General features: G+C 41.8%; 1 protein-coding gene across 13 annotated transcripts in view; it reads left to right on the forward strand.

Annotated features, from left to right (window-relative positions):
- cc2d2a (coiled-coil and C2 domain containing 2A) overlaps positions 1–12,739 on the forward strand; it is a 181,366-nt gene that overhangs the window by 53,093 nt on the left and 115,534 nt on the right. For all 13 annotated transcript variants that reach the window (XR_011353988.1, XR_011353989.1, XM_069926023.1 and 10 more), the window contains 4 exons: positions 3,146–3,349; positions 6,768–6,939; positions 11,184–11,320; positions 11,428–11,556. Coding sequence is in view for 11 of the 13 variants with exons in the window: in XM_069926023.1 (XP_069782124.1) it covers positions 3,146–3,349; positions 6,768–6,939; positions 11,184–11,320; positions 11,428–11,556 (642 nt within the window). In the remaining 2 variants the exon portion in view is untranslated. The remainder of the gene's footprint in view (positions 1–3,145; positions 3,350–6,767; positions 6,940–11,183; positions 11,321–11,427; positions 11,557–12,739) is intronic.

Consider the following 12,739-nt stretch of genomic DNA (forward strand, 5'->3'; position numbering starts at 1 on the left):
TACTTTGTACAGCCCTTTAAACAGGTTGTCCAGTGTGCCCCCCCAACCTAATGAAAATGTACTCACAGGTCTCTAAGTCTTTGGGGATATAAGCTTTGGCTGGCCATGTAGTGGAGGCCGTGGAGTTGCTGGAGAACCCAGTCTTTCCCTCAGCTTAGTCAATGAGGCTGTGAGGTCCTCTGGGCCCTTGGCAGCAGCCAAGAACTCCCCTGATCTCACCAATGGAACACCGTACACCATCTCGGCTGCTGAGGCATTGAAGTCTTTCGGCATGGTGCAAATCCCCAAGAGGACCTCGGGTAGTTTGTCTGCCCAGTTCAGCACCATCAAGGCCACCTTTAGGTGCCTGTGGAACCACTCCACCAACCCATTGGCCTGAGCATGGTAAGCAGTGGTGTAGTGGACCTGGGTTCCCAGCAAATTGGCCAGTGCCGCCCAGAGTCCAAAAGTGAACTGTGTACCTCTGTTGAAAGTCATGTGCTGCGGGACTCCGAATCTTGACACCCAGGTGTTAATTAGTGTCATGGCACAGGTATCGGTGGTTGTGTCAGCCAGTGAAACTGCCTCCGGCCACTTCGTGGAGCAGTCCATCATGGTGAGGAGAGATCTCGCCCCGTGGGAAACCGATAGTGGTCATACAATGTCAATATGCAATATGGACGTGGCTGAACCTATGTAGCGCTGGCTCGAAAGTCTTGGGGGTGGGGGCGCCTTGATGTGTGTCTGCACTTTGGATGTCTGGCAGAGCGTGCAGGTCTTGGCCCACTGACTGATCTGTTTCCAGAGGCCAGCGAACTCCGGTGCCCCATCTGTGGTGGTAGAAGCATCACTGGTCATTGGGGTTGCCTCCTCTGGGGTGGGGGGCTGCTGTTCTCTTGGCAGTCTGCACGGGCCTGGCTGAAGGGTTTAGTGACGAGCCCCACGACCACCGAGAGCTCTCTCTTCTGTTTCCACAGAACGTCCGCTAGCGCTGCGACTTCCTGGGAATCACTGAAGTCAGCATAGGAATGCCTGCTCAAACATGATGCAGGGCCCATGTTTGCCCAGCAGGGCCAGCATCTCGATCATGAGAGCTGATGGGGGCCTGTCCCCCAGCCCGTCCAGGTGGAGCAGACGTGTCCCTCTCTCTCGATCAGCAAGTCCTTGCAGGCAGTGTACGCTCCTTCTGACGGGCTCCTGGATGAAGTTGGTTACCTGGCCTGCTGTGTCCTGGTCCAGGGTGCTCACCAGCTGGTAGTACCAGGTGGATTCTGCTCTGATCTGCCAGATCTGGAACTGTGCCTCAGCCTGATCAAACGATGTGCATGGTTGATTCATCCAGAAGGTTGGCAGCTTGAGAGCGACTGCATTGACTGCTGCCTGTTCGCTCATCGCTGGGCTTAGATGCCAACTAAACCGTCAGGGTCACAGATTGTAGCCGCGCGCTACTTAAAAGAAGACTCACGCACACATGGTGTAGTCGGGTTATGCTCTGAGTTTTATTAGGGGCTCAGACCCACATTCCTGCCGTTTCCCCCTTTTACTCACATCATGACCCCCATAACAAAAGCGGGTTTCCCATGCTCGGATACTTTCCTGCATAACAATCCCTTCTTCCTCTGTCCCTGTCTGTTGGCTGTGCAGCAAGGTCAGCGCCATTTTGGGGTCACTAGCCTTTTAAGATGCCCTTGCTGTCCGCCGGCCGGTTCATTTGTTGGAGTCAATGCTGCTGCTGGGACTGCTGGCCTTGAGTTGCGCTCACAGCCTGGAGCGCCGACTCGATCGTCATGCTGTCACACATCATCAATTACTCGAAAGAATGTTGTTGAGACACCAAATTCACTTAAGAACAAAGGTTCATCCATACTGTTTGACTGTCTGGCACTGTGGAGGGGACTGTGGAACGGTCACCTTTACACTGGAGCCTTTGGGGAGGGGCTACAGGCACAATCAGCCAATAGATGTGCCTGACCAATTACTTGCAACAATGGATTACCGTACTCATGAACATGTATTGTTTACAAGTCCTTTTCGTTTTTTGTTAAAATATATGTATGCACATCATCAGTCGCTTCATGACACTATTTTCAAAAGTGATGCTGTAACTTGATTATAATATGCCAAATGCTGTCCAAAACATTCTTTCATTAATGTTTGAGTAAATCATTACTGTACAGGACAAGTACTCAAATAATCTTAATTGATTATTTAAATATTGTCAGAATGAAAAGAAATCCTGATTAAGCACGCTTCTATCCTGATTCTGGAATCTATTTGTTGGGGTCTGTTTGGCACTTGGAAAATTATTGGACCCAAGTCAGATGTAAACAAACTAATTTTCCAAAGAAACCCTTCTGCACTATGAAGTACTGAAGGCATACGGTATGTCAGTAAATTTAGTCAAGGGAGTGGGAAGCTTTGATGCATGCATTAATTTTCCACTAGTTTGTAAGTTTTCAAAGGTTTTAATAAAGGGATTTGTGTATTTTTAACGATATTGAAATGTAAATCGTTTACCAAGATTTTTTTTACTGTAGTATGAATGGATCTATTTTTTGATTTGTTGATTGTTGTGTTTTGGGTCGTAAACATTTCTGAAATTGTGTTCCTGTTAAGGTGGGTTTGAAATAGCGCTGAATTTGAAGACTGTTTCCATGGGTGATATTGTACAACAAAAGTTTTCTAATGGTAATGAAAATCATAGGATGATGTAAAGCATGGTAATATTTATGATTTTTGAGGCATAGGGAGAAGTGCAAATGCTGGTGATGACCTATGTTTAATTTTGCATTTAATCTATTTTGTAGAACAAATAACCTATCCAAACTTGTCAAAGGTAATAAGTAGTGATGGTAAACAGTATTTCCTTACAACATAGAAAGTGGTCTCTTAGGCTGTTGATTCTTTGGCAGGTGTTGGAGTAATCCTATTTCCCCACTTAGTTTTCTATGACATGTTCTCTCAAACATCGCTTCCCCATTCCTCCCACCAGGCACCAGGGACAACTTAGCACCACTAATTAACCTAACAGCTACAAGGTTTTTGGGATGTTGAAACGCCCATTGTAATTTTAGTCTGGCAATGTCACAGTCAATTTGTTTTACTTTCTTTCCGAGAAGGAAGGTGACCAAGCAGCATAAATGTTTTAAACTAATTATATTAACAGGATGGGCTTCCATCAGCTGAAGAGGCATATAACTTCTTCACCTTCAGTTTTGATCCTGACCCTGAGGGTTCCAAGGAAGAGTCAAAAGAGAAGAATCAACTGGAAACACTTCATAAAGTTGGCCAGAGTGAAGAGGAAGAGTTGGGTGATGGTGGTGAACAGTCCAGAGTCAGCAAGGATGGAGAAAAGGAGGAAGAAGACCAGGTATAGCATAGCAGTATTCCCAATGTAATGCAGTAAAAATCCCCATCATCCCTCTCTCCTTTGGATTCATAGATCTAACCCCCTCCTTCTGATCAGTTTTCAGCTTTTCTCTCCTGTCCTCCTATCCAATGCCTCTTGTCTATTGACTTGTGCTCCTCCTCTACCCACCCCCCCCTCCCTCCAGCCTTTTTATTTTGACACCTGCCTGATTTGTTTCTCATACTTTGTCAAAGGGCTCAGGGCTGAAACTTTGGATATCCAGTAAAATCTCCATTATCCGGCAACTATGGGGATCACGGATGCCAGAAATGTGAATTTTCCAGTTGACTGAGACTTGCTCTTACAATGTCTAACTAATTCACCTGCATTAAGAATGCACGATTTAAAAGAAAAAAGACAGTGCAAAAATATAAGGTAATTTAGAAAAAAATATCGGTATTGTAGTCTTATGTTAAATTCACTTTAATCAGATAATTCCAGTAACTTACAAATTTGTAATTTAAATTTGATCCCTGGTCGCTGGCGCTGTAAGTGTTGCACTAACAGCAATCATAATTAACACCCCTCCCGTTGCACTGACAGCCCGACTCACCTCCACGCAAGGGTCCCCGTCAGGTGCTCAGCCCAACTTGACTCATCTCCACGCAAGGGTCTTGGTCAGGCACTTGGCCCAACCCAACTCACCTGGTCAGGCGCTCGACTCGCCTCCATGCAAGGCTTTCGGTCAGGTGCTCGACCCAACCTGACTCACCTCCGTGCAAGGATCCCGATCAGGCCCTCGGCACAACTTGACTCACCTCCAAGCGTGTCCCGGCCAGGCCCTTGGTGCACCTTCCTTTAAATTTGAGTGTTGCACTAGTTGCTACGCTAACTGTGCCCCATCGTAATTACCCTCCTTCCTCAAGTTTACAGATAAAGCCTTACTAATATACTTAATAATATACAAATAAAGATAAAGACTCTTACTAGACAAGGATAGGGAGATCCACCGCAATGGCGATTGGCATCGGCCAGCTCTTCATCCTCTGTGGCGCCATTTTATTCAAGATCAACTTTATTGAAACTTTATTCAAAAACCTGTTGCAGGCGGGCACAACTGGGGCGTTCTGCTGGTTGAATGTTTGCTCCCAAGGGGCTATGTGTTGCTTCAGAATACATTTACATTAAATTTTTAAACTTTTATTGAAACTTTTTATTTAAAACTTTATTTATTTCCTTGATTTGTGTTTTGCCAGTTGTTTGAGTTTACGGTTAATTGAGTGCCGGATAATAGGGATTTTGTACAAATTGTCTATTGTTTCAATAATCTAACTGAACGATTTATTTCAAATGTTTGTTACATGAATACATTCTAATATTTGCTGTCAAATTTCTTTCCATCAATTAACTAAATAGGAAATGAAGCATGGATGCACTTTAATTAGGTTTATTTGTTATTCAATATTTCAAGAATTTTTGAAAAGAGGAAAATAAAAAAAAGTTTTTTAAAAAAGGATAATAAATAGATGAAGTTCCCATTATGTTTTAGTTGTCTTCATTGTAATACTACTGGGATCTTCTTCTCTTTGGCTTGGCTTCGCGGACGAAGATTTATGGAGGGGGTAAAAAGTCCACGTCAGCTGCAGGCTCGTTTGTGGCTGACAAGTCCGATGCGGGACAGGCAGACATGGTTGCAGTGGTTGCAGGGGAAAATTGGTTGGTTGGGGTTGGGTGTTGGGTTTTTCCTCCTTTGCCTTTTGTCAGTGAGGTGGGCTCTGCGGTCTTCTTCAAAGGAGGTTGCTGCCCGCCAAACTGTGAGGCGCCAAGATGCACGGTTTGAGGCGTTATCAGCCCACTGGCGGTGGTCAATGTGGCAGGCACCAAGAGATTTCTTTAGGCAGTCCTTGTACCTTTTCTTTGGTGCACCTCTGTCACGGTGGCCAGTGGAGAGCTCGCCATATAACACGATATAACACTGGGATACAGCAATTCTAAACCACTATACCGATAAGTCTTGCTACAAGCATATTGAACATATGAATGTTGAGCGAGGCCAGAAACCAGCTCAGTTTCATGCGCTTGACCATTGATTAGTGAACCCTGTTGAGGCCAATGTGTGCATATAGATCACAAGTATCAGTGGCGAGCAATTGCTGGTTGAACCTAGCAAGAGTTGATGCTTTCAGAATGGTGGCAGGGAGAGAAAGGAGTACACAAAAGATACTTTTTTTTTTAAAAGATTTTGAGTAATTATGAAAGATGAATTTATGAAGGGTGGCACAGTGACACATCTAGTTGAGTAGCTGCCTCACAGTTTACGTGTCCCCAGGGCTGTCCTTGAATTTGCATCCTCTCTCTATATGATCATGTGAGTTTCTTGAGGTTTGAACTCTGTGGGAGGAAGCTGGGGAGCTCAGAGGAAAACCTTGTGGTCATGGGAAAATCTGCAAATCCACACGACAGCAACCAAGGTTATCATTGAACCCGGGTTACAGGAGCTGGGAGGTACCTGCTCAACTATATGTGTCACTATGCCAGCCTTCTTCAATTCTGTTATGGCCTTCATATTACTCACATCCAATGACTGGCAGGTTAATTGGCCACTAAATTGAACCCGGTGCAGTGGTAGTACAGTCCAGATTTGTTCTCTCACATACAGCCTATTATCATCAATATTAACTCATCTTGTGAACTATTCAGCAATCAGAAAATGCATGTTATTAAGAAATTGAATGTTTAATGTTACTTGCATTTCTGTTGAATGTGGAATCATAATATTTTACTTATTAACATTATCAACATGAATGCTTAATGCTGGAAGTATGCTTTATCTACACTTCACTGATGAACAAAATCATGATTTATTTCTCCACTAGTCTTTCCCTTTATCTGAAAGGAACTGGATCAAGTTTATTATCAAGGAGTACAAATTTCCTCTACCCTTTGGTATTATATTAAAATAAGTACTTTCCATTTGTATTTAGACGTTCTACATACAGGCTGTTGGAAAAACAGCTTAAACGCAATGTCTCACATCTATATTTCTACTTGGACTTATTAGGTGCAATAGAATGCTGAAGTCTGTCAATTTAAATGTTTTGGAACTCTTCTACAATTACTTGTTCAGTCATGCATCTTACAATGTATAAGTTATGGCTATCCCAATCTTCCCAGCCCACAGACCCTTTGTATTCCCCACAGCATGTTCCTAATTAATTGCAGGTCTCCATTATTATATTGAAGGCATGCATAGTGGGGGAGTTAAACAAGAAAATCTTCAGGCACTGGAGTCGTGTGCAATGCACAAATGTGCTGGAGAAACTCAGAAGGTCATGCAACATCACATGGGGCTTTAAGCCTCCACATTATACACTGTGCCATTTTTAAAAATAACTATCCATCTACTGGAAAATAAAACAATGTTCTTGAATTATTGCAGGAAGAGGATCGACCACTTGTGAAAGAAAACGGGAATGATGAGGATGACTTTCTCTTTATCATCGATCAGACAGCTCAAGATTTTCTCACTGTGAAAGCTCCCGATTATGAAGGCTACCGCAATCGACGGCAAAAAGACAGAATGATCCTCTTTACACCCAGTATTCTGTCAGGTAAATTATCTTGTAGATTTTTTCTGACATCCCTTTCAATTGGGATAAAAAGTAAAACAAAAGCAGTTTTAAGTTGAAATAGCATTTTGTGATTCAATCAAATTGTCCAGTTACCTGAGGAAGTTGTTAACTCAATTAAAAGATTAAATCATGTCATTAAAGTTTTAGACAGTTAAATCTTGACAAATTCATTCGGAACACAGTGTGCAGTGTCCAGGCAGTTGTGAATGCTCAAGCAAAAGGCAGTTTATGACCCTTCAGGTTTACAAGCATTCTCTATTGAATATATAATGTTTGGGTCAAATAAACTTTTTTTTTTCCTTTACTTGGCCCTGTGCTCCACATTTTTAAATTTGTAATCAAACAATTCATGTGATTCAAGTGCACATTCCAGATTTTATTGCATGGTATTGGTATACATTTTGGTTTGACCATGTAGAAATTATAGCACTTTTATACATTATTCACCCATTTTATGAAATTTAGTGGGAGGTACATTTGGTGTAGCAGTTAGTGCAATGCCTTTACAGTGCCAGCATTTGGGACCTGGGTTCGAATCCCACGCTGTCCGTAAGGAGTTTGTACGTTCTCCCTGTGTCTGCATGGGTATGCTCTGGGGTCACTGATTTCCTTCCTCTGTTCAAACCTATCGGGGGTCTAGATTAATTGGGTTTAATTGGGTGGATTGGACGTGGGCCAAAATGGCCTGTTATCGTGCTGCATGGCTAAATTTAAATTTTAAAATTTTAGGGCACCATAATGTTTTGGACATTAAGCTTCACAGGTATTAGTGATTATTCAGGTATGTTTAATTGTTCATTGGTGCAGGCATAAGAGAGCTTGGCTTGGTTCCTAGCTTTTGGTCACCTTTGGAGTCTGTAGTTCAACACAAGGTCCTGAATTAGGTCAATGAAAGTCAAAAATGCTATTATGAGTCTGAAAACCAAGAATAAAACCGTAAGAGACATCACCCAAATAAAAGGATTACCAAAATCAACTGTTTGTAACATCGTTAAGAAGAAATAGTGTACTGGTGAGCTCCGTAATCGTAAAGGAACTGGTATTCCAAGGTAAACCTCCACTGCTGACGACAGAAAAATTCTCATCATAATAAAGAAAAATCTCCAAACACCTATCCAAAAGATCAGAAACAATTTTGAGGAGGCGTGTGGATGTGCCAATGACCTTGTCCACAGAAGACTTCATGAACGGTAAAACCACTATTTGGCCACAGAAACAGGATGGCCAGATTACAGTTTGCCATGAAGTATTTAAGAGTCTGCAGAATTCTTGAATAAAGGTCCTTTGAATAGATGGGACCAGGATTAAATTGTATCAGAGTAATGGCAAGAGCAAAATTTGGAGGCATAAAGGAACTGTCCAAGATCCAAAGCATACCATCTCATCTGTGAAAAAAGGTGGTGGGGGTGTTATGTCCTGGGTATGTATGGCTGCCATAGCTACAGGTACACTTGTCTTCAATAATGATGTAACTGCTGATCACAATATAGAAACATCTTATCTGCTCAGGTTCAAGCAGTGGCTGATGTGAAGAAAGAGCTAAACACAGTCAACCCATGGAAAGCTACTGGACCAGATAACATACCTGGCAGAGTGCTCAGGATATGCGGCTCAGCTAGCTGATATTCTCACTGACATCTTTAACATCTCCCTGGGAACCACCGTGGTCGAACGTGCTTCAAAGCTGCCGTTATTGTCCCCGTGCTGAAGAAGCCGTCTTTGTTCTGCCTCAATGACTATCGTATTGCCGTACTCTCAACCATCGTCATGAAGTACTTCAAGAGGTTTGACATGGACCACACGAAGCTCCTACTGCCTCCATTACAAGAACGTATCAGCTTCCCCCCCCCCCCCCCCCATGAGTTCATATACAGACCAAACCGCTCTACGGACATTACCATCGTCACTGGCTTCCATCTAGCCCTCACCCATCTGGAAAAGATGTTTCAATGCTTATTGACTTCAACTCTGCATTCGACCCATTCATAACACACAGTAAGGAAGTTGAACTTACTGGGTCTAAAGACTTCACTCCGCAATAGGATTCCCGACGTCCTGTTGGGGAGACTTCAGGCAGTCTGGATCGGTAATAGAACCTCCAAGGCCATCACACTGAGCATGGTGCCTCCTCCCCCCCCCCCCCCCCCCCCCCGAGGGCTGTGTGCTTAGTCCACTGCTGTTCACTCTGCTGACCCATGACTGTGCAGCTAAACACAGCTTGAACCACATCATCATGTTCGTTAACGAAACGACCGTGGTGGGCCAGATCAGTAAGAATGATGAGTCAGCGTACAGATGTGTGGTGGAGTCATTAACAGACTGGTGCAGAGCCAACAACCCGTATCTGAATGTTTATATTTTAAAAAAAAAGCACAAAAGAGATTGTTGTCGACTTCAGGAGGGCCCAGGGTTGGGGGAACCACACACTGCTGACCATTGGAAACTCGACCATTGAGGTTGTCAAGAGCATCAAGTTCCTTGGAGTGCATCGCTGGAAAATCTTATCTGGTCCATTAACACAAGCTCTACAGCCAAGAAAGCCTAGCAGTGCCTCTACTTCCTGTGAAGGCTGAGGAAAGTTCATCTTCCACTCTCCATCCTCACTACATTTTACAGAGGATGTATCGAGAGCATCCTGTGCAACTGCATCACCACCTGGTTTGGAAGCTGTACCACTTCAGACCGCAAGACCCTGCAGAGGATAGTGAAGTCAGCAGAAAAGATCATCAGGTGCTTTCTTGCTATCATGAAGGACACCTACAACACTCGATGCAGGTGAAAGGCAATAAACATTGTGAAGGACTCCACACACCCCTCGTAAAGTTTTCCCTTCTGCCATCTGGTAGGAGGTACTGCAGCACTTGGGCCCTTACATTCAGATTGGGCAACAGCGTTTTCCCCCAAGCCATCAGGCTCCTGAACTCCTAGAACACTTATGGATAGAGTACCATGGACTGTTACTGTGTACATCTTAATATTTTAGTATTTTAATGTGTTTAATTTCTATTCTAACTTGCTGAGTGGTCCTGGGGAAACACGATCTCATGTGAGCATGGTATGAATGATAAATAAAGGTATCTTGAAATGGCTCTAAACTAATTCGACGGTGCTTCATCCTACAGCAAGACAATGATCGCAAACATACTGCTAAAGCAACAAAGGAGTTTTTCAAAGCTAAAAACTGGAAATTTTTTGAATGGCCAAGTGAGTCACCTGATCTAAATCCAATTGAGCATGGCTCCCATCTGGTGAAGAAAAAACTTAAGTGGACAAGCCCCTGAAATTGGCTGCAATAGAGGCCTGACAGAGCATCACCAGAGAAGATACTTGGAACCTGGTGATGTCTATGAATCACAGTCTTCAAGCAAGAGATATGCAACAAATTACTGGACATGACTTGTACACATACCATTGCTATGTCCCAAATATTATGGTGTCCTAAAATCAGTGAATGATGTATGAAAAGTGCTGTCATTATCTACATGGTCAAACCAAAATGTACACAAATACCCTTTAATAAAATCTGGAATGTGCACTTTAATCACATGTGAATTGTTTGATTATAAACTTAAAACTCTGGAGGCCAGGGGCAAATAAAGGAAAAAAAAAGTTCCTGTTCCAAACATTATGGAGGGCACTGCATATAGATATGGAGATGCACACAGACATATATATAACAATAATATTATAGAGAGAAAACAAATTATAGATTATTGTCATTGAAATGTTTCACACCTGATACAGGACAACAGAAACAAGAGAACCAGAAATCAAATACCCAAGGCTGGAGATGTTGGTTGGCATTTAATTTTGGATCCAGGACATTCTTGGGGTAGTGTTCTAAATCGTCAGCTGCTTAAACTTTTATTAATATATCAGTATTAATAGGATTATTTATGATGAAATTCTATTTTAATACATCAACTTTGTTAAGAGCATTTATCATGCTACATTTAGTGATTTTCAAGCCACTGCATAATTTTTCATTTTCTAAGAGTAGCAGAGTACTGACCAAAACTTACTAGTCTCTGACTTTGGTACTCAGTCAAAGTCTTTGAATCTATTGATGTTGTGTGGTAATTGTTATGGAATAAAACTGCACAAGTCTCAGAGAAGAGTGGGTTACTCACCAAATGAGGGATCTTAGATTTTAATGTCTTCCTTAAAGCTGGTTATCAATAAATAGACTATTTTTTAAATCTAATTTGTTTTCTGATTTTCAGTGCCCACTTCGGAAAAAGTTCCTGAAAACATGCAACCACGGTTTCTTGAAGATGAAGGTATATATGTTGGAGAAAAACCAAAGGTTTCCAAATTAAACCAGAATATTCTTGAGAATCGACTACTTAAAAATGTAGAGGTAGGTGAAACCGACATGGGGTATGTTTCTTTAAAAAATAAAGTGGCATACTATTATAACTTAGGAACAGAGGAGCTTCATTAAGGCATTTCAATTTGACATGCTAGGGCAAGAAATGGTTTGGAAGCGATGGCAGAATTATAGCCTTGGCTAACCCAATTCAACACACCAATACCAGACCTATTTTCTCACCCTACAATCAAGTGGATCCTATAATAGAAACCGTCTATAGAAAGGTAAGCAGCTCCATGGCATTTTTTTTGTAGCCTGATAACTGATTTATTTGTTCTCTGACTTTCTTTCTTTGGCTTGGCTTCGCGCACGAAGATTTATGGAGGGGGTAAATGTCCACGTCAGTTGCAGGCTTGTTTGTGGTTGACAAATCCGATGCGGGACAGGCAGATACGGTTGCAGTGGTTGCAGGGGAAAATTGGTTGGTTGGGGTTGGGTGTTGGGTTTTTCCTCTTTTGTCATTGAAAGCATATTACATATTTTTTGATTGAAAGACTGCATCTTTTAAAAATTGGATAATTATTTAAAATACCATTAGAAACATTTTTTAAATGAAACTAAGGCAGGTAAAATCTCTTTTATGTAGCTCAAATGTAAGATTATAGGTTTGAGGGGAGACTTTCAAGATGTAGTTTGTTCCTTCATTTCTTGGATGACCATTGTGGAACCAAGTTTGATCTCCACTTATCCAAAAGCAAAATACAGTGGAAGCCAAAAATAAAATAGAAAATGCCGGTGTGTTAAGGGAATCAGAGAGGGAGACTGAGAAAGACAAGGTTATCCATTCAGTTCAGTGACTTTTCATCTATTTCGATTGAAATATCGTCATCCTGAAGTTGAGTGTTTCCCTGACCTGTTAAATATTTCCAGCATTTTCTGTCTTATTTGTAATATGCACCACTTGGATTTTTCATCCTGTATATTCTAGTTCTTGCATTTTTCATCCTGTATATCTAGATTTTCATCCTGTATATTCTAGTTCTTGCATTTTTCATCCTGTATATCGAGATTTTTCATCCTGTATATTCTAGTTCTTGCATTTTTCATCCTGTATATCGAGATTTTCATCCTGTATATTCTAGATCTTGGATTTTTCATCCTGTATATCTAGATTTTCATCCTGTATATTCTAGTTCTTGCATTTTTCATCCTGTATATCGAGATTTTCATCCTGTATATTCTAGATCTTGGATTTTTCATCCTGTATATTCTAGATCTTGGATTTTTCATCCTGTATATCTAGATTTGTGCTCTGACTTTTTATGTGATTTCAAATAGACTCCATAGTTGCTCAAAAATAATATCACAATTTCAAGTTACTAAACAATGGATATAACAGATTGGCCATGAATTTGTACTTAACAAGTAATTCACTACCATAGAGTGAATGCTTCCATGTGTTTCAAG

The sequence above is a fragment of the Narcine bancroftii genome, chromosome 3 (genome assembly GCF_036971445.1).
Source record: "Narcine bancroftii isolate sNarBan1 chromosome 3, sNarBan1.hap1, whole genome shotgun sequence".
NCBI lineage: Eukaryota > Metazoa > Chordata > Chondrichthyes > Torpediniformes > Narcinidae > Narcine > Narcine bancroftii.